General features: G+C 41.6%; 1 protein-coding gene across 1 annotated transcript in view; it reads left to right on the top strand.

The window, feature by feature from the left end:
- Positions 1 to 3,705: 3,705 nt before the first annotated feature.
- LOC127574592 (vesicle-associated membrane protein-associated protein A-like) overlaps positions 3,706 to 18,461 on the top strand; it is a 63,294-nt gene continuing 48,538 nt past the window's right edge. The window contains 1 exon segment of the mRNA XM_052023721.1: positions 3,706 to 3,839. Within this exon segment, the coding sequence (XP_051879681.1) occupies positions 3,782 to 3,839 (58 nt within the window). The 5' untranslated portion in view covers positions 3,706 to 3,781.

Here is an 18,461-nt window from a genome sequence, read left to right as displayed (position 1 = left end):
TTGCTGATTGCACCAACATCCTGCTAGACTAAAACTTTGAATTAACTCCCTAATCCTCTGCTACTCCATCTCCTTCAATATGCATCAACATCTACCTCTGAACAAGCTTTTGGTCAGCTTCCCTCCCCTTGGCATCACTTTTTGTTTGATTACATTCCTATAAAGTGCCTTAGGATATTTTAATGCATTAAAATTACATTATAAATGCAAATTCATTTTGTTCCTGTCAACCTACCATGGCTTTGCAAGACTAAGTACAAACAGAAAATGCTGTGAATATTTCAACTGGTCAAGCAACTTCTGTAGAGAGAGAAGCAGAATTGTTTCTTTTTCCATTTATGCTGCTTGACCTTTGAAGAATTTCCAATAATTTCTACTGATGTTTCAGAAAAGGGCCAAAGATCATAATAAATAAGAGCAGGGGTAGGCCATGGGGACCCTCAAACCTGCTCTGCCGTCCATTGAGCTCATTGCTGATCTTATGCCTTAACTCCACCTTACTGCCTGATCCCCACATCCCTTCAATCACTTGAATTCCAAAAATATATTGAATATTATGTAGGTAATTATAGAGTATCCGCAGCCTTCTGGGTTAGAGGATTCCAAAGACTAACAACCACATGAGTGAAGAAATTCCTCCTGACCTCAGACCTAGACGGCCAACCCTGACCTGAGACTATGCCCCCAATGATTATCCAACCTCTCAGTTGACTCTCATCGCAGCACCTATTCTAGCTAATATACTAACTCTCGGCTCCTATCCTGTCAACCCTTTCAGAATCAAACATGTTTCAATGACATTCTTTTTACTCAATTGTTTCCTGTAGATCACCCTTCTTATTCCAGGAATCAATCCAGTTAGCCTTTTTGCATTGCCTTGAAGGAAGAATATTCTTCAAGAGAGAAAGTCAGAACTGTATATGTACTCAATGCAGGCTCCTCAAACTTCAGTACAGTGTTGGAAAACTTTACTCTTACACTCCAAACTACCTTGCAATAAAGCCAACTCACTACTCATCTTCCTGATTATTCACTGCAACTGCAAGTTTACTTTCCATACATGAAGTACCTACGCAGACACAAGAGTCTCTAGATGTTGGAATCTGGAGCAACAAACAAGATACTGGAGGAACTCAGTGGGTCAGGCAGCATCTGTAGTGGAAAATGGACAGTTGATATTTCAGATTGAGCCTGTGCATCTGGATTGAAAAATAGAGGGGAGAAAGTCAGTATAAAGAGATAAGGGGAAGGGTGGAGCAAGAGCTGGCAAGTAATAGGTGGATCCAGGTGAGAAGGCATGATAGGCGGGATGATGGGAGGGAAGAGTGGAATTAACAGAAGCTCAGAGGTAATTGGTAGAGGAAACAAAGGGCTGCAGATGTAGCAATCTGATAAGAAGTGCATGACCTCATGCTTCAATACTAGAGGACATGCAGTTAAGGTGACAGGAGGGCAAGTTTTTTTACACAGAGAGCGGTGGGTGCCTGGAATGTACTGCCAGAGGTGGTAGTGGAGGCAAATATGACAGAGGTGTTTGAGAGGCTCTTAGAGAGGCACATGAATGTGCAGAGAATGGAGGGATATGGACATTGTGTAGGGAGAAGGAATTAGATTAGTTAGGCATTTAATTACTAGTTTAATTAGTCTGGCACGACATCATGGGTCAAAGGGTCTGTTCCTGTGCTTCTATGTTCTATGTAAAGGAAGGTGGAGAATGGAATCAAATAAGGGAGTTGGGCAGATGGGAACAGTAGGGTGAGGGGACCCAGTGGGAGGGGTGTGTGAGTGATGGGCAGGTGGAGTGGGTGGATGAGAGGGAAGAGATGGGGTAATGGGGGGGGGGCTGGGGTGGCTGTAGGAGGAACAGGGTAGATCAGGAGAAGAGAGAAAAGGGACAGAGGGGGAGCAGTTTACCTGAAATTGGAGAATTCAATGTTTGTGCCATCAGGCTATAGACTACCCAGGTGGAAAATAAGGTGCTAATCCTCTAGTTTGCGCTTAGCTTCACACGAGTAGTGGAGGGTGCTGGGAACATATTTAATAGTATGGGAATATGGAGGGGAATTAAAATGGCTGGCAATTGGCAGCTCCAGGAAACCATAATGGATGGAGCGCAGGTGCTTGGCAAAGTGGTTACGTAGTCTGCACATGGTCTCACCGATGTACAGGACGACACATTGTGGACAATAAACAAGGTTGGAGGAGATGCCTCACTTGGAAGGGCTGTTACACTACTGAATGTAATGACCATGAATGTAAAAGCTTTTTGCACTGTTTCTTCCTTTGGTATATATTTTTTATTATGAATAAAGTCTATTTTTGAAATTAAAGAAAAGGTTTAGGGCCCAGGATGGTGGTGTGGGAGGAGGTGTAGGGACAGGTGTTACATCTCCTATGGTTGCAGGGGAAAGTGCCGGGGGAGGGGGACAAGGAGGAGGAGGGGGAGGGATGGGTGGAGAGGGATGAGTGGACCAGGGAGTCACAGAGTGGTCCATGTGAAAAGCAGAAAGGGGTGGGGGAAGGGAAGTTGTAGCTGGTGGTGGGATCACATTGTAACTGGCAGAAGTTTTGAAGAGTGATGTGCTGGGTGAGTACATTTGCAGTTTGGGAAGTTAATTTATTTACAGCAAAATTGCACAAACAGCAGCAATATAAAGGTAAATTATATTGGTTTATTATTGTCACAAGTACTGATATACAGCGAAAAACTTTGTTTTGCATGCCATCCATTCAGATAATTTCATCGCATCAGTACATCAAGGTAATCTGTTTTGAAAATGTTTGAGGAATAGATGCTGCAAAGGAGTGGTGCAGGGTTTTCACACGAAATGTCGACAGTTCCTTTCCTCCCACAGATGCTGTTTGACTTTCTGAGTTCCTCCAGCAGATTTTTTGTTGCGGTTTGCATTGCTTCTGCTTGACCTTTTATTACAGAACCAGAGCTGATGTTCCATATCCTCACCCACTTCTCATCAGGACCCTCTGCTCGTGTGTTCCACTCTGTCTCAGCAAAAGCTCCCCCTTCTCCTCCCCTCCCTCCTCTCTCTCCCTCCCCCCTCCTCACTCTCTCCCCTCTCTCTCTCTCCCCCCCTCCTCTCTCTCCCTCTCCCTCCCCTCTCTCTCCCTCTCCCTCCCCTCTCTCTCCCTCCCTCTCGCTCCTCTCTCCCTCCCTCCCTCTCGCTCCTCTCTCCCTCCCTCCCTCCCTCTCGCTCCTCTCTCCCTCCCTCCCTCCCTCTCGCTCCTCTCTCCCTCCCTCTCGCTCCTCCCTCCCCCTCGCTCCTCTCTCCCTCCCTCCCTCCCTCTCGCTCCTCTCTCTCCCTCGCTCCTCTCTCTCTCCCTCCTCTCCCTCCCGCTCCTCTCTCTCTCCCTCCCTCTCGCTCGCTCCTCTCTCTCTCCGTCCCTCCCTCTCGCTCCTCTCTCTCTCTCTCTCCCTCCCTCCTTCTCTCCCTCCCTCCTCTCTCTCTCTCCACCCTCTTTGCCACAAGGAGTCGAAAAGAGGCGCTTCTCCTTCTTCTTTCGGAGCTGGCCGCCGGGAGCGCGCTCCGGCTCCTCGCTCCCGCGGGCGGCGAGGGCGCGCGGACCGGCCCATCGGCCGGCCGGGGCCGCTTCTGGCCGGCGTGAGTGCGCGCACGTCGACGTCCCGCAGAGCCGGAGAGTGAGACGGAGCGGCGCGGAGGGGGTGGGGAGGGGGGAGGGGGGAAGAGGGTGGGAGGAAAAAAAATCGGATAAAATAAGCGTCGGGCGCCATCAGGCAGCAACTCAGTGTCCCTGTGAGCCCACCATGGCCAAACTGGAGCAAGTGCTGATACTAGATCCGCCCATCGAGCTCAAATTCAAAGGTGACAGCCCCGGCTGAACTTTTATTTATTTAATTTTTAATTATTTATAATTGTGTGAAATGTGTTTCACTCAGCGGGCAGCGCTTGGGTTGTCGCTCCGCCCTTTTTCCCTTCACTCCTGGTTTTTTCCTCAGCCCCGGGTTTGGGTGGGTGGGGCAGTCGCCAGCCCTGGGTGTCAGGAGGAGGGGGAGTGCGGGGAGGGGACGGTGTTCGAGGTGTCCCGGCCCCGGTGAGCCTGGGCCCCCGCCGGCTCTGACTCAGTCCCAGCCGGCAGCCGCCATTTTGGGGCCAGCCCGGTCTAGGCCGCGCACGGCGCCTCGGCGTCTCCTAGAAGGGGGCTCCGGGGTGTAGCGGGGGGGGGGGGCGCCCGTTACCCCTCTCCCCTCTCCCCTCTCCCCTGTCAGGGTTTTTTTTACTCTGGGGGTGTCTTGTCCCGGCTTCGCCTGAGCTTAAAAGGAGGGAGGGATGCGGAAAGCAGGGCTGCAGGCTCCCGGCACAGGCGTGGAAGGGCAGCGGGGATCCCGGTGTCCAGAGCCTGCACCATTGCCACCGAAACCCCCTCCTTCAGGCACACCTTATAAAAGTATATCCGTATTTATTTCCAAACAGATCTCTGCATTTAACATTGTAGTGGAAGAGAAAAATAAAATCTGATTTCTACCTTGAGATGACAACGTGCCTTGCGTACTTGAAAATGTTCAAGGAATCCCATCAAAATCTATTGAAGTGCTGCATAGTTGGGAATTAATATATTTTGGTGCATTATTTCTCTTCTCCCACTTAATGGTTTTTAATATAGTTTTTTCGAGGTTCCACCTACTCCAAACGCCAAAGTTGGGCACTGGTTTCACTATTACGATTGCTTTTTTTTATATATTCTAAACTTATAGGATTTGTTGAGACAATCGATTAGCTGTGTTGAAAGTTATGTTTGACTTGATTAAGATTAAGGTTCTCTGCTAAAGCTAGAAACAGTTTGTGTTACAGGCTCTGGAGGTTTCGTGGGGTCAGGGTAAAAATAGTCCGTCGAAAATTTATTTTCATGACTCGATGCCAAAATTGGGCCATGGCTAGTTGATGAGGAGAAACTCAGTACTGCACGTTCTGTTTGGCTGCCTTAATAAGCCATTGCTCTGGTGGTCTCATCGACTCTACACTGTGGTAATGCCTAGCTCCGCCCAAAGTGCCAACGAGGCTGTTGGAAACGCGACTGAGCTGCAATCTATGCCCTTTGACACCAGGTGGATTATGTTTCTTCTCAATATCGCTAGGCTTCGTTCCAAAGAACTAATTCAATACACACATTTTGTACTCTTCCAAACTAATTACCGACTTTCAGATAAGGTTTGAGTGTTGACTTTTAAAACTGTGCTGCTTACTTGCAAGCAACGTGTTGAAGGAGGATAAGTGTTGAGTGCTTAATCATAAATTTTAGCTAAGAAAAGTCATCAATATTAAAGATGAAAAGCTACAAACATTTATGCTTTACGTGCTATTAAAGCCTGCATTAGTTTCTTGTTTTGGAATTTTGAAATTTCTATTTTGAATTTGCCCTGCCTTCAAGTTATGACTTAATTTTCAGACGTGAACCTTGTCCATGTTGGATTTAAATCACAATTTTGCCAAACAGTTTGATAATTGTAGCACTCCAAACTTCCCATAAATGTGCACTTTCATTATTTATTTGATTTTTGTTTCCTCTGGAGAGTTTTTTAAAGAAACCCTTTCTCATCTTCTCCATTGCTATTAGTGGTGCAACTCCTGCTGCAAGACCATAGTAACACTACAACACAGAAAGCAGGCCATTCGGCCCTTCTAGTCTGTGCTGAAACGGTATTCCGCTAGTCCCACCTACCTGCACCCAGTCCATAACCCTCCAGACCTCTCCCGTCCATGTATCTATCCAATTCTTAAAACTCGAGTGAGCACGCATTTACTACATCAGATGGCAGCCCATTCCACATTTCCACCACTCTGAGTGAAGAAGTTCCCCTAAACTTTTCCTCTTTCACCCTAAAGCCATGTCCTCTCGTACTTATCTCTCCTACTCTAGGTGGAAAGAAGCCTACTCGCATTAACTCTGTCTATACCCTCATAATTTGTAAACCTCTATCAAATCTCCCCTCATTCTTCTGCGCTCCAAGGAATAAAGTCCAAACCTGTTCAATCTTTCCCTGTAACTCAACTCCTGAAGACCCCGCAACATTCTAGTAAATCTCCTTTGCACTCTTTCAATCTTACAAGTATCCTGCCTATAGTTAGGCAACCAGAACTGCACACAATACTTCAAATTTGGCCTCACCAATGTCTCATACAACCTCACCATAACATCCCAACTCCTATACTCAATACTTTGATTTAAGAATGCCAGGATGCCAAAAGCCTTCTTTACAACCCTGTCTACCTGTGATGCCACTTTCAGGGAATTATGTATCTGAACTCCCAGATCCCTTTGTTCCCCTGAACTCCTCAGTGCCCTACCATTTACTGTGTACGTCCTACCTTGATTTGTCCTTCCAAAATGCAATACCTCACGCTTGCATTAAATTCCATCTGCCATTTTCTGGCCCATTCTTCCAGTTGGTTCAGATCCCTCTGCAAGCTTTGAAAGCCTTCCTCGCTGTCCACTATGCCTCCAGTCTTGGTATCATCAGCAAACTTGCTGATCCAATTTACCATATTATCATCTCGATCATTGATATAGTCAACAAACAACAATGGCCCCAGCACAGATCCCTGAGGCACACCACTAGTCACAGGCCTCCAGTCTGAGAAACAATCATCCACTACCACTCTCTGTCTTCTCCCACACAGCCAATTTCAAATCCAGTTTACAACCTTTCCATGGATACCTAGTGTCTGAACCTTCTGAACTAACCTCCCATGTGGGACCTTGTCAAAGGCCTTACTAAAGTCCATGTAGACAACATCCACAGCCTTTCCTTCATCTACTTTCTTGGTAACCTCATCGAAAAACTCTACAAGATTTGTTAAACATGATCTACCATGCACAAAGCCATGCTGACTATCCTTAATCAGCCCTTGGCTATCCAAATACTTGTATATCCGATCTCTCAGAACACCTTCCAATAATTTACCCACTACTGATGTCAGGCTCACTGGCCTGTAATTACCTGGTTTACTTTTAGATCCGTTTTTAAACAACGGAACTACATGAGCTACCTTCTGGTCCTCTGGCACCGCACCCGTGGCTAAGGACATTTTGAATATATCTGCCAGAGCCCCTGCAATTTCTACACTAGTCTACCTCAATGGCTGAGGAAATATCTTATTAGGCCCGTGGGATTTATCTACCTTTATTCGCTGTAAAGCAGCAAGCACCTCCTCCTCTTTAATCTCTATATGTTCCATGACACTATTGCTTGTTTCCCTTCCTTCCATATCCACTATGCCAGTTTCCTGAGTAAATACTGATGCAAAAAAACTGTTTAAGATCTCCCCCATCTCTTGAGGCTCCACACATAGACGACCACTCTGATCTTCTAGGGGACCGATTTTGTCCCTTACTATCCTTTTAATATACTTGTAGAAACCCTTCGGGTTTACCTTCACATTATCTGCCAAAGCAACCTCATGTCTTTTTGCCTTCCTGATTTCCTTTTTTAGTATTTTCTTACTTTTTCTATACTCTTCAAGTACCTCATTTGTTCCTAGTTGCCTATACCTGCTCTACACCTCTCTCTTTTTCTTAACAAGATCACCAGTATCCCTTGAAAACCAAGGTTCCCTATGCTTGTTAACTTTGCCTTTAATCCTGGCAGGAACATGCAAACTCTGCACTCTCAAAATTTCGCCTTTGAGGGCCTTCCACTTACTGAACACATCCTTGCCAGAAAAGAACTTATCCCAATCCACTCTTCCTAGATCCTTTCTCATTTCCACAAAATTGGCCTTTCTCCAATTTAGAACCTCAAAAGGCGTGTGGAATTGCCTTACTAAACCCACTGCCTTACTTTCTCCCTCTGTGCATGACTCGCATTCAGGGAGTAGATGTTAAGAAGCAGTTAATACTAAGGAGTAGAAGGCAGGAGGTTGGTAAGGGGAAGACCGGAATATTCCATTCTAGTGGTGCATGGAAGTTTTGGCATAGAAGCAGTTGTGAGTGATGTGAGAGAAATGTCAAAAGGTGATCCTTGTGATCGAAAGGATATTGCATTGAATGTGATGTCAAAGTTATGAATAGTTTAGTTCATTCATGTAGCTTGTGTTGCTTGGATGATGTCGTCATTGGTAAGGAAAGGCAATTAATATGGGATCCAGGGAAGATGATTTTGGTTTTCCCATCTTTATTTAGAAATAATGTAACTGACTCAGGAGATGATGGGGATGGACTCAAAACATTTGACTGTTATGTCACTGAAATTATCTTTACCCACTTCTCACTACTGTTTCACCCCTCCTTCAGCTCCACTCTTAAAACTGTTAACTTTGCTTTTTTTGCTAACTCTTGGAATTGACTATAAAGACTGCAAAAAAATATTATTTGTACTAATCCAAAGTGTGTCTTGACTTGCTTTAAGTCTTGGTTACTCAGCACTTATTGTGTGTATCACCATTGTATAATGTGCATTTGCAATTACTTTTGAGGTTCTGTTGAGTTGTCTTTATCAACCACTGGAAGGAATCCTTGCACAACTATTATGTAAGGAGTTCTAGGATTTTGAAGTAAGTGCAATATGATTCACTTGCTATCCAGAAATCTTTCAATCTTCACCTAGAATAAGCTCAATGACTGAACCTCCACATCCCTCTGGGATAGAAATTTCCAAAGGCTCACCACCCTTTTAGTGAAGAAATTTTGCCTCATCACTTTTAAATAGCTTATCCCATCTTCTGAGACTGTGACTCCTGGTTCTAGACTCTCCAGGCAGGGGAAACATCCTTCCAGCTTTTGCCCTGTAAGAATTTTGTATGTTTCAATCAGGTTGCCTTTCATTCCTCTAAATATGGCAGGCATGGTAGTGTAGCAGTTAGGGTAATGCTTTACAGCGCCAGTCACCCTGGTTCAATTCCAGCCACTGTCTGTAAGGAGTTTGTATGTTCTCCCCATGTCTGCATGGGTTTCCTCTGGGTGCTCCGGTTTGCTCCCACATTTCAAAGATGTACGGGTTAGGAAGTTGTGGGCATGCTATGTTGGTGCCGGAAACATGGCGACACTTGTGGGCTGCTCCCAGAACACTCTACACAAAAGAGGGATTTCACTGTGTGTTTTGATGTACATGTAACTAATAAAGATATCTTAATTTTAGAGAATACAAGCCTAGTCTACGCAATCTTTTTTCAAACCTGCTATCTGTAGAACCAGTCCAATTAATTCATAGTAAGCATAGCCTTTTTAATAAGGCAGAAACTGTACACAATATTCTAGGTAGGGGTCTCTCCAAGGCTCTACGTAACTGCAGAAGACGTTTTTACTGTGTATTCAAATCCTCTTGTGACAAAGGCTTGCCTGTTATTTGCCTTCCTAATTGCTTGCCACACCTGTGTGCTGACTTCCAGTAACTTGTGCAAGGATGCCTAGGTTTCTTTGAACGTCGTTATTTTGCTTTCAATCTCAAATAATGCATTTGTTTTGTACACTTAAGTGAATGAGCTCGCATTTTCCACATTATAAATTGAAGCATTGAGAAATGAACAGTAGCTGGACTGATAAATGTATATTAGTGGTTAAATTTGATGTTAAATCGGGTACAGAAAGATTGTATTGCACGTGTCGAAGTTTAACTGTTTTCAAAACTTCACAATCTTCAGTTGAAAGAATGAGAATCCACTTTTGTTTAGTTAAATTTCTGTGCAATATTGTGTTTGACAATAATGAACAATTAGCATATTGTTAAAATGGTACTGTTGGTTGAAATGACAAGACTACTTTCTGCAGCACATCTATAATGGAAATGCTTCAGCTTCACAACATTCAAGGCATGTCAGTGTGAGTGAGGCTTGCAAATGGAGTGATACAACTCTAACAACAAGTCTTTTATATTTGCATTTAATCTTGATGCACAAGTTATGGAGAATGACGTCTTCATAATTTTGATAATAAAATCTGATATTGTACATGTGTAGGCTGACCAAGAAGGTAAGAGGGGTCAAGGGTAAATGCTAAAAGTAATTGGTCAGAAAGCAAACCTAATGAAGCCCTGTGTCAACAACTGCTGTCTCTTGTGTCTCTAATGTTGGGAATGCTTTAGCTCCATTCTGAGCAGTTCACTTTTGAGGAAAGGAGCAAGAATGTCTTGTGACAATTGTACAGGACCTTGGTGAGATCATACTTAAGAGTACTGTGTGCAGTTTTAGTTTCCATAACAAAGGATATAATTGCCATGTGACTATAATGAAGTTTCATAACACTGATTTCTGCTTGTTGTATTAGGAGACATTGGCTTGATGGGCCTATCACTAGAGTTGAGTATAAATGAGAGGAGATCTCATTGGAATGTACAAATCTCTGAAAGACCTCAATAGCAGCAGGGAAGACGTTTTCCCCTTTCTGGAGAGGAGGGTGGGGTAGGTGTCTAGAATTGGTGATTACAATGTCAGGGTAAGATATTCAGGGCTGAGGTGAGAATTTTTTTCACTCTGGGTGATGATCCTGTAGAAGTCTGTACCAAAGAAGACAGTGAAAATTGCTGAATATACTTAAGTAGATGGATAGGTTTCTAGATACAAAAAACATCAAGGAGCATAGGGAGAGCATGGAAATATGGTATTAAGATGGGTGATTGGATATGATTGTATTGAATGGTGGAGCAGGCTTGAAAGGCTGCATGACCTACTCCTATCCCTTTTTTCCTTGTGTTTCTTGAGGAAAATGGTGCTGGAGAATGGTATGGTCAACCATGCCAACTACTACAGGGAAGATGAGGAAAGTAACAGACGATAACCATTTAAAATAATGGCTGCAACTTGACCAGGGTCCCTGTTTGGATAGAAATCTGATTTGAGAAACTTGTACAGGAGTTAAAGAGTTGGGAAGTGGGCACAGAATTTAAAAGGGCTTTGGAGAGGTAAATAAATATGGTGATGGAATGGGAACTTGGAAGATAGATATTTTGATGACTGTGGGTTTGAAAGGAAAGGATACCTGAATAGCGGAACTATTTATAATATCAGCAAGTGTGGAAAATGCGCAGGAATACTGGGAGATCATTAGTTTAGTTGCATTAAAATCTGTGGAAATGGGAATAGCTTTGGACGAGATGAGGCTGGTGAGAGCATGTGGGAGATAGGAGAGAAACCCATCGTAAGCTTTTTTATTTTCTTAGGGAGGAAGCACAGGACGTAGCCATGTGCACAGTTGTCCTGTTGATAAAAGATAGTGAACTTGGTAGGAGTGAGGTGAGAAATGGGTAAGGAGATGCATTTAAGGAAACATTTGATGGTGAAGAAATGAACGTGGATAGGGAATGATCTTTTATTTCTAGTGTGATTCTGAATTTTAACAAATGTACTGAATGCATTAAACAAAATCACTACCATGCACACAAATCGCCTCTTGAATTTGAGTGAATAAAGATCAGGAGTGGTTGGGATGGATGAGACTAAAGCTCACTGAATCACTATTTTTGTGCAATATGCTGTTGGGAATTGATCTGAAGATTAGATGAATACAAAATTCAAATTGGCTGCTTTCATTACTAATGAACACTAGGAAATACAATAATTCACCTTAAGTTATAGGTCAGTAAAGAAATGTCTTATCTACAAAATGAATGTTATTATGTAAACTTAATATAATTTGGTCACATGATTTGTATTCAGTTAAACTTTTTTAATATTTATACACTGGAGAAAGTAAATTATGCATGGACAGATTTCTTTCATGGTTTTAAATTCACCAAAGCTATCACATAATCTGAAACTGTTGCTGAATATTTGATCACCTAATTCAAATCATAGAGTTTTTTAACCATTGTTTCCACATGTATTCAACATAAAATATACTAAATATATATAAAAAATTCTTAACATTACCTCATATAGTGCAGATATTATATCGTTTTCTCCAGGTGCTGCACTAATCAAATTGCTTAAATTATTTTTGAAATGGTTGTCTACAATTTTTCCCATGGGTTTAGTAGCAATTGACATCAGTTTTAGAAAAAAAATGGCCATCTTACTTTATCCTTGTGAAGCTTCATAGTGTTGCAAATGGTCATCACTGCACATTTAAAAGAAAATGGACTGGAAGTGATACTAGCTCAATAGAGTTGTATTTGCCTCAACTTTTTGCAGAAAGTTGAGGCATTTTGACAATGCAAGTGTAATGTATTACTAGTTTTGAGGAGAAAAAATAAATTCAAATGCAGAATACCATGCAAGTTAAACGAAACTGGACCTGCTCAGTCACCATAATTAGTGCACTGATATACTGCCTTACACGTCACAAGTCTGTTATAGAACAGCATATCCTCTGTCTGTAAATAACATACAAATTGGAAGCTGGAGTTGGTCTCTTGCCCCCTCCAAATTTGCTCTGCCATCTTTCTTTAGTTAGTCCCTTGGGATTGAGGATACTTGTGTCCAATTTGGTTCTGAGGTGACAGCCCAATGTAAGAACTGCAAACTTCCACAGATGAGGCAGGAGGTATTAAATGTGGTTGGTGGATAATTTGTAGTGCACTCCTGCTCTATAAACTTGGCTTTTGTGTGCTCTCAGAACCTAGGGTTCTTAGTAATACCCTCCTCCACTGTGAGCAGTCCTGGACCAGGAATTCGCACGAATTGGTCCACCACTGCCCACAGTAACCTTTTACAGGCCATCCTCTGGTAATGAATAGATTCTGTTTTTACAGATGTCCATAAGTTGATTTCTGTCTATATTGAAAAATTCATAAAATTCACTTGATGTAACCATATCTCTATAGTATTGTAATGAATGACATCAAAAGCACATAGGACAGATAAGAAAGAACAATTACTAAAAAGTGGAGAGAGAGGAAACCAGTTCTGCCATTTGTAGGAACCAACATATGTGCATGTACAGTACATATGGGCGGCACGGTAGCATAGCAGTTAGTGTAACGCTATTACAGCACCAGCGACCCGGGTTCAATTCCCACTGCTGCCTGTAAGGAGTTTGTATGTTCTCCCTGTGTCTGCGTGGGTTTCCTCTGGGTGCTCTGGTTTCCTCCCACATTCCAAAGACGTACAGGTTAGGAGCTGTGGGCATGCTATGTTGGCGCCGGAAGAGTGGCAACACTTGCGGGCTGCCCCCAGCACATCCTTAGCAATGCAAAAAGACGTATTTCACTGTGTTTCAATGTACATGTGCCTAATAAATAAATATTTTATGTGTCAGACCTTTGAACGTAATATTATGGGAGCTTGCTCGTATGTAGGGGTGTCCATAAGTTGGGCATTCATAGCCTGGGGTTGACCTGTACCCACTTGTTTGTCTAGGATATACAGATCTCTGCCTTCAAAAATTCATAAGCATTTCTTCCACTATCCTTTTTAAGGAAGTGAGTTACAAATACTTTTTTTCATCTGTGATGAGGTAACAAAAATCACCTCATCTTTTAAGTGGGGAATCCCTTACTTTTAAATAGTGACTCTTAGTTCAAGGTTCTCTCATAAGAAGAAACATTCTCTGCACATTGATTCTGTCAAGGGTCCTTTGGATGTTGTACATGTTAATCAAGTCCCTCTCATTTTTCCAAACTCTAATGTTTACAAATTTAGCATGTCCTACTTTTTCCTCAGAAGGCAACCCGGTCATTCCAGATATTAGTTTAATAAACCAGTCTGAATTGCTTCCAATGTATTGACATCTTTCCTTAAATTAGGACACTAATACTGTACACAGTACTCCAGAAGTGGCCTTGCCATTGAAATTGAAGCAGAACCTTTTGCATTCAATTCCCTTGGCAATGTGCTAACATGTTAGCTTTCCTAATTACTTGCTGTACTTGCATACTACTGTCTTGTGAATCCTGCATTAGGGCCCCAGATCCCCAGACTCTCACTATTGCAATCTCACATTTCCTATATTGTACTTTGCCAGATCTTTGCCCAATCACTTATCTATTTCCCTTTGTAGTTCTGTTCTCTTCCTAACTAATCTTTCTACCTATCTTTGTATTATCAGCAATTTAGCAACTATGCCTTCAGTGCCTTCATCCAAGTCAGTTATATATTTTAAAAAAAAGTTAAAGACATTAGCATCTTTCCAAACAGAAAAAAAACATTCATGTTTACTGTTTTTGTTTGCCAGCGAATGTTACATCTTGTTTTTATTGTTCACAATTGTTGATGTGGTATCAAATGCCTCCGAGAAATCGACATCCACTACTTCATTGTTATCCATAGCACATGTTTTACTGTGGGGGGGGGGGGGGGGGGGGAAGAAACTCTAAATTGGTTGAATCCCTTTTGCAAAACCATGATATGTTCATCTCAAGTTTACCTTTAATTTTTCCAGCTGCCATATTATCATGCCTTAAAGCTTTAACAAAGCAGACCTGTAGTTTCCTGCTTTGTTTCTGTCTTTTTGAATGAAAGTTACATTTGTTATTTTCCTAGGAAATGGAATCTGCTTTGAATCTAGGTGATTTTGGAAAATTGAAATTCAGTCCTTGTTGATTAATTTTTCTGGGTTCTTCCCTCCCTTCCAGTTCTGTCCTTGAAAGATCTGGTGTGGAAATTTATTTTTGTGCCTATCATGCTGTGTCACAGTGCAATGTCATACTTGCACCAATTTGATTCAAATATATTTCATACACAGTATGAGCTGAGACAGTATCTGAGTAAAATTACATGCATCTCCTTTTGGTTCCTGCTTAATATTACTGGTCCTCCACTCTCCCGAGACAGATTTATATTTTTTTACATAAATCTGCAGGTGCTTTACAATGTATGAAATGTAGCAACTATTGTAATGTAGTTAACGTGGCAGCCAATTTGTACACAGCAACATCATTGGGGAGGATCAGTATATTTACAGGGAGCTGTCGATGGACAGTTCCATCTGCTGTTTCTGAAGCAATGTGTATGCATTGCAGTGTTTTTTGTCTTAATTTGTTAAGCAACAGAAGTTACACTCTCTCAGCTGGAGAATATCTCTTGCAGTATTTTTTTCCCAAGGGAATGCTCACAAATATCAATTGCTTTAATCTGTTGAGGGCTTAAAAGAATAGGGTGTGCTTGCTTAGCTGTATTGTAGAATTGGCAAGACTTATCCTCTAACTGCTGACCTTCACAGCTTGTAACTGAATTGGATTTTGAGGTTTGTAATGATTTATAATTTTTTATGGAAATGAGCTAAACATACTTCCATTTGGATTGATTGAAAAGGCATTTGGTTTGTAATGCATAAATCTAAAATGTCTCAATTTTGTTAAATTTGGGTTGACTAGTTAAATATTTATAAAACATTAAGACATTTTTCACACACTGGGAATTAATGTAGGAGGATTTAAGAGCACCTATAATAATAAAAATTATACTATGATTCTTTCATGGTACATTGAGTTTTCTGAGTGCTAGATCATTTTATTTAAAAACCTCAGGACAAAGGTAACTTAAACTCAGTACCATGGCACCCATTTCAACAGATAATCTATATGCTTTGTCAAATTTAATACAGAAGATATAGAAAAGTAACTAATTATTATGGTCTAATGCCCAGAAATTTACTAGCTGTCTTCAGTAGCACGACTTTTATGAACATGAGACTGCAGATTTGCTAATCTGGAGCAAAATCAGAACCGGGTTTATTATCACTGACATATGTCATGAAATTTGTTTTGCTGCAGCAGTACAGTGCAAGACAAAGATGTAAAAATTACTGTAAGTTACAAAAATAAATAGTACAAAAGAGGGGGGAAAAAACAAGTATTGGAGGAACTCAGTGGGTCAGGCAGCATCTCTGGAGGCAGAAGGATAGTCATTGTTTCAGGTTGAGACCCTGCAGTGTTTATTCACTATTCTAATGTGTCTTCTGCAAAGCCTGGAAGAGAAACAATGCTGCTATCAGTACTCTCTGTATGCCCCAAAATCTCCACTGCTCCCTATTGTTTCCTCGCTGCCTGCTGTGCCCTGGTATATTTATTTGTCTTGTCCAGCATGTTACTGTGAATTAATTTGATCTGATTTTCTGTCACATAGTGATTCCAGCTCCCTGCTGATGCCAGGCAGTGTGTATTTAACCCAATTTGACAGAATGAAAATTCAACATTCAGAATCTTGCTGTGCATCACCCACCACAGGAAGGACACTGTTTCAAATGCCAGTAGGCTTTTTTAAACACATGCTCTCTTTTGATTTGGTGTTTTATGCCTTCAAAGGCTGCCCTGACAGGCAAAAGCTATAATTGTATTCCTGGATGTTTTATGGTAGGTTAGGTAATCATTGCGTAAATATTTCATATGTGCTCTCAAGATATTACACAGCAGATAATGTTCAATTTATTTCATCAGTTTAGTTCTCTGGTATTTTTCTAAAGAAACTAGTATTAATGTAACCCCAGGCTAAAATACTGTCTGTGCAGGCATGAAAATATTTCCAGTATTTGGTTTTAATTCAATAGAAGACATTAGAATTATCACCAGGATGTTAATGACAAAGAGGGAATTGGCGAACTTAAAAACAGAAAATGCTGAAAGCATTCAGCAGGTCAGGCAGCATATGTAGAAAGAGAAACAGTTAACTATTCAGGTTGTAGAGCCTTTGAAATTCTGACAAAGGGTCTTTGACCTGAGCTGTTAACTAGTTCCCTTTCCACAGATGCTGCCTGACCTGCTGAGTGTTTCCAGCATTTCTTGTTCTCTTTTCATTCCAATAACTACATTTTTTTGATGTCATTTAAACCTTTTAAGTACAACTGATCTGGTTTAGGATGAAATTGATAATTTTGCTTATAGACAATGAAATAGATTTTGCTAGTTCTGGATTAGCAGATTTTCTGGATGATTGAATGTTATTAAATCAGCCAACATACTTTGAAATTAGTTTTTTTTGAAAGATGAAACAGAATAATAAATTTTCCGGTGAACCCTATAAGTTCAAATGAAGTGTGGAAAATAAGGCCCTGTTAAGTTTAAGGTGAATGTGGCTAATCGGATGAGTTTAAAGTGAATGCAGGGACAGGGTAATGCAGATCACTTGCAGAGGAAATGGCAGAGAAATCTATCTCTATTGGGGGGGAAAAAAATGTAAAAACTTCTGGAAATGGAGGACCACAGACCTATGGTACTACTTTGTAGGTGGGCTGATTAGAGTAATACAGCACAGAAACATGCCCTTTGGCCCAACTGGTCCATGCTGACCAAGATATCAATCCAAGCTAGTCCCATTTGGCCATGGCCTTCTAAATCTTTCCTATCCAGATACTGTCCAAGTGTTTTTTAAATGTTGTTATTGTACCTGCCTCAACCACTTCCTCTGGCAGCTCATTCCACATACATACCACCTCTGTATTTTATATAAATAAAGTTTTCCCTCAAGTTCTGACTAAATCTTTCTCCTCTCACCTTAAACCTATGCCCTCTAGTTCTTGATTCCCCAACCCTGGGAAAAAGACTGTGCATTCACCCTGTCTATTCCTCTTGTGATTTTGTACACCTAGTAAGATTATTATACACCTAATAGTATGCATATTAGTAAGTTTGCAGACCAGAAAAATTTGGCAGAGTTGTTGAAAGTGTGGAATACTGTCAAAGGATATAGATCAGTTGGAAATCTGGGTGGAGAAATAGCAGATGGAGTTTAATCCAAACAATAGTGAGGTGTTGCACTTTGTTAGGTCAAATGTAAGAGGAAAGTATACAGTAAATGGCAGGGCCCTTCGGAGGGATCTTGGGATGCATCTCCATAGCTCCCTAAAGGTGGTAACACGAGTAGATACAATAAGACGTATGGTATACTTTCCTTTATTGGTTGGGGTATTAAGTGTAAAAGCTAGGAAGTTACATTGCAGCTGCATAAAACTTTGGTTAGGCCACATTTAGAGTAATATGTGCAGTTCTTGTTGCATTACAGGAACAATGTAGAGGCTTTGGAGAAGGTGCAAAAGACGTTCACCAGGATGTTGGATTGAGAGAGTACTAGCTATTAGGAAAGGTTGGACAAACTTGGATTGTTTTCCCTGGAGCGTTTGGAGGTGTGGGGAGCAGTATACCTGATAGCAGTATATAAGAATTATGAAAGGCATGGGTAGGGTAGATAATCAGTTTTTCTCAGAGTGGAAATGTCAAATACTAGTGGGCATGGGTTTAATGTGAAAGTGTAAAAACTTGCCTTGCAAACCTCTTTTTAAAGAGTGGTAGGTGCCTGGAACGCACTGCCAGGGGAGGTGGTGGAAGTAGATACAATTCTAACATTTCAAAGGCATTTAGACAGGCACATGAACAGGCAGGTGTTGGAAGGGTATGGACCATGTGTAAGCAAATGGGATTAATTTAAATTTGGTTTATGGTCAGTACAGATATTGTGAGCTGAATGGTCTGTTCCAGTGCTGTGCTATTATATGTTCTAAGGAGTTCGAAGAAATTGGTGTGTGTGATTTTTATATTTAAGTTTGCCAATGATATAAAACTAAGTGGTAGTGTGGGCTGTGCAGAGGATGCAGAGAAACTCGTGGGGATAAGGGCTGAGTGAATG

The sequence above is a fragment of the Pristis pectinata genome, chromosome 9 (assembly GCF_009764475.1).
Source record: "Pristis pectinata isolate sPriPec2 chromosome 9, sPriPec2.1.pri, whole genome shotgun sequence".
Classification (NCBI taxonomy): Eukaryota; Metazoa; Chordata; class Chondrichthyes; order Rhinopristiformes; family Pristidae; genus Pristis; species Pristis pectinata.
Note: the sequence above shows the minus strand (reverse complement) of the source record. Positions and strands in the feature narration are given on the sequence as shown.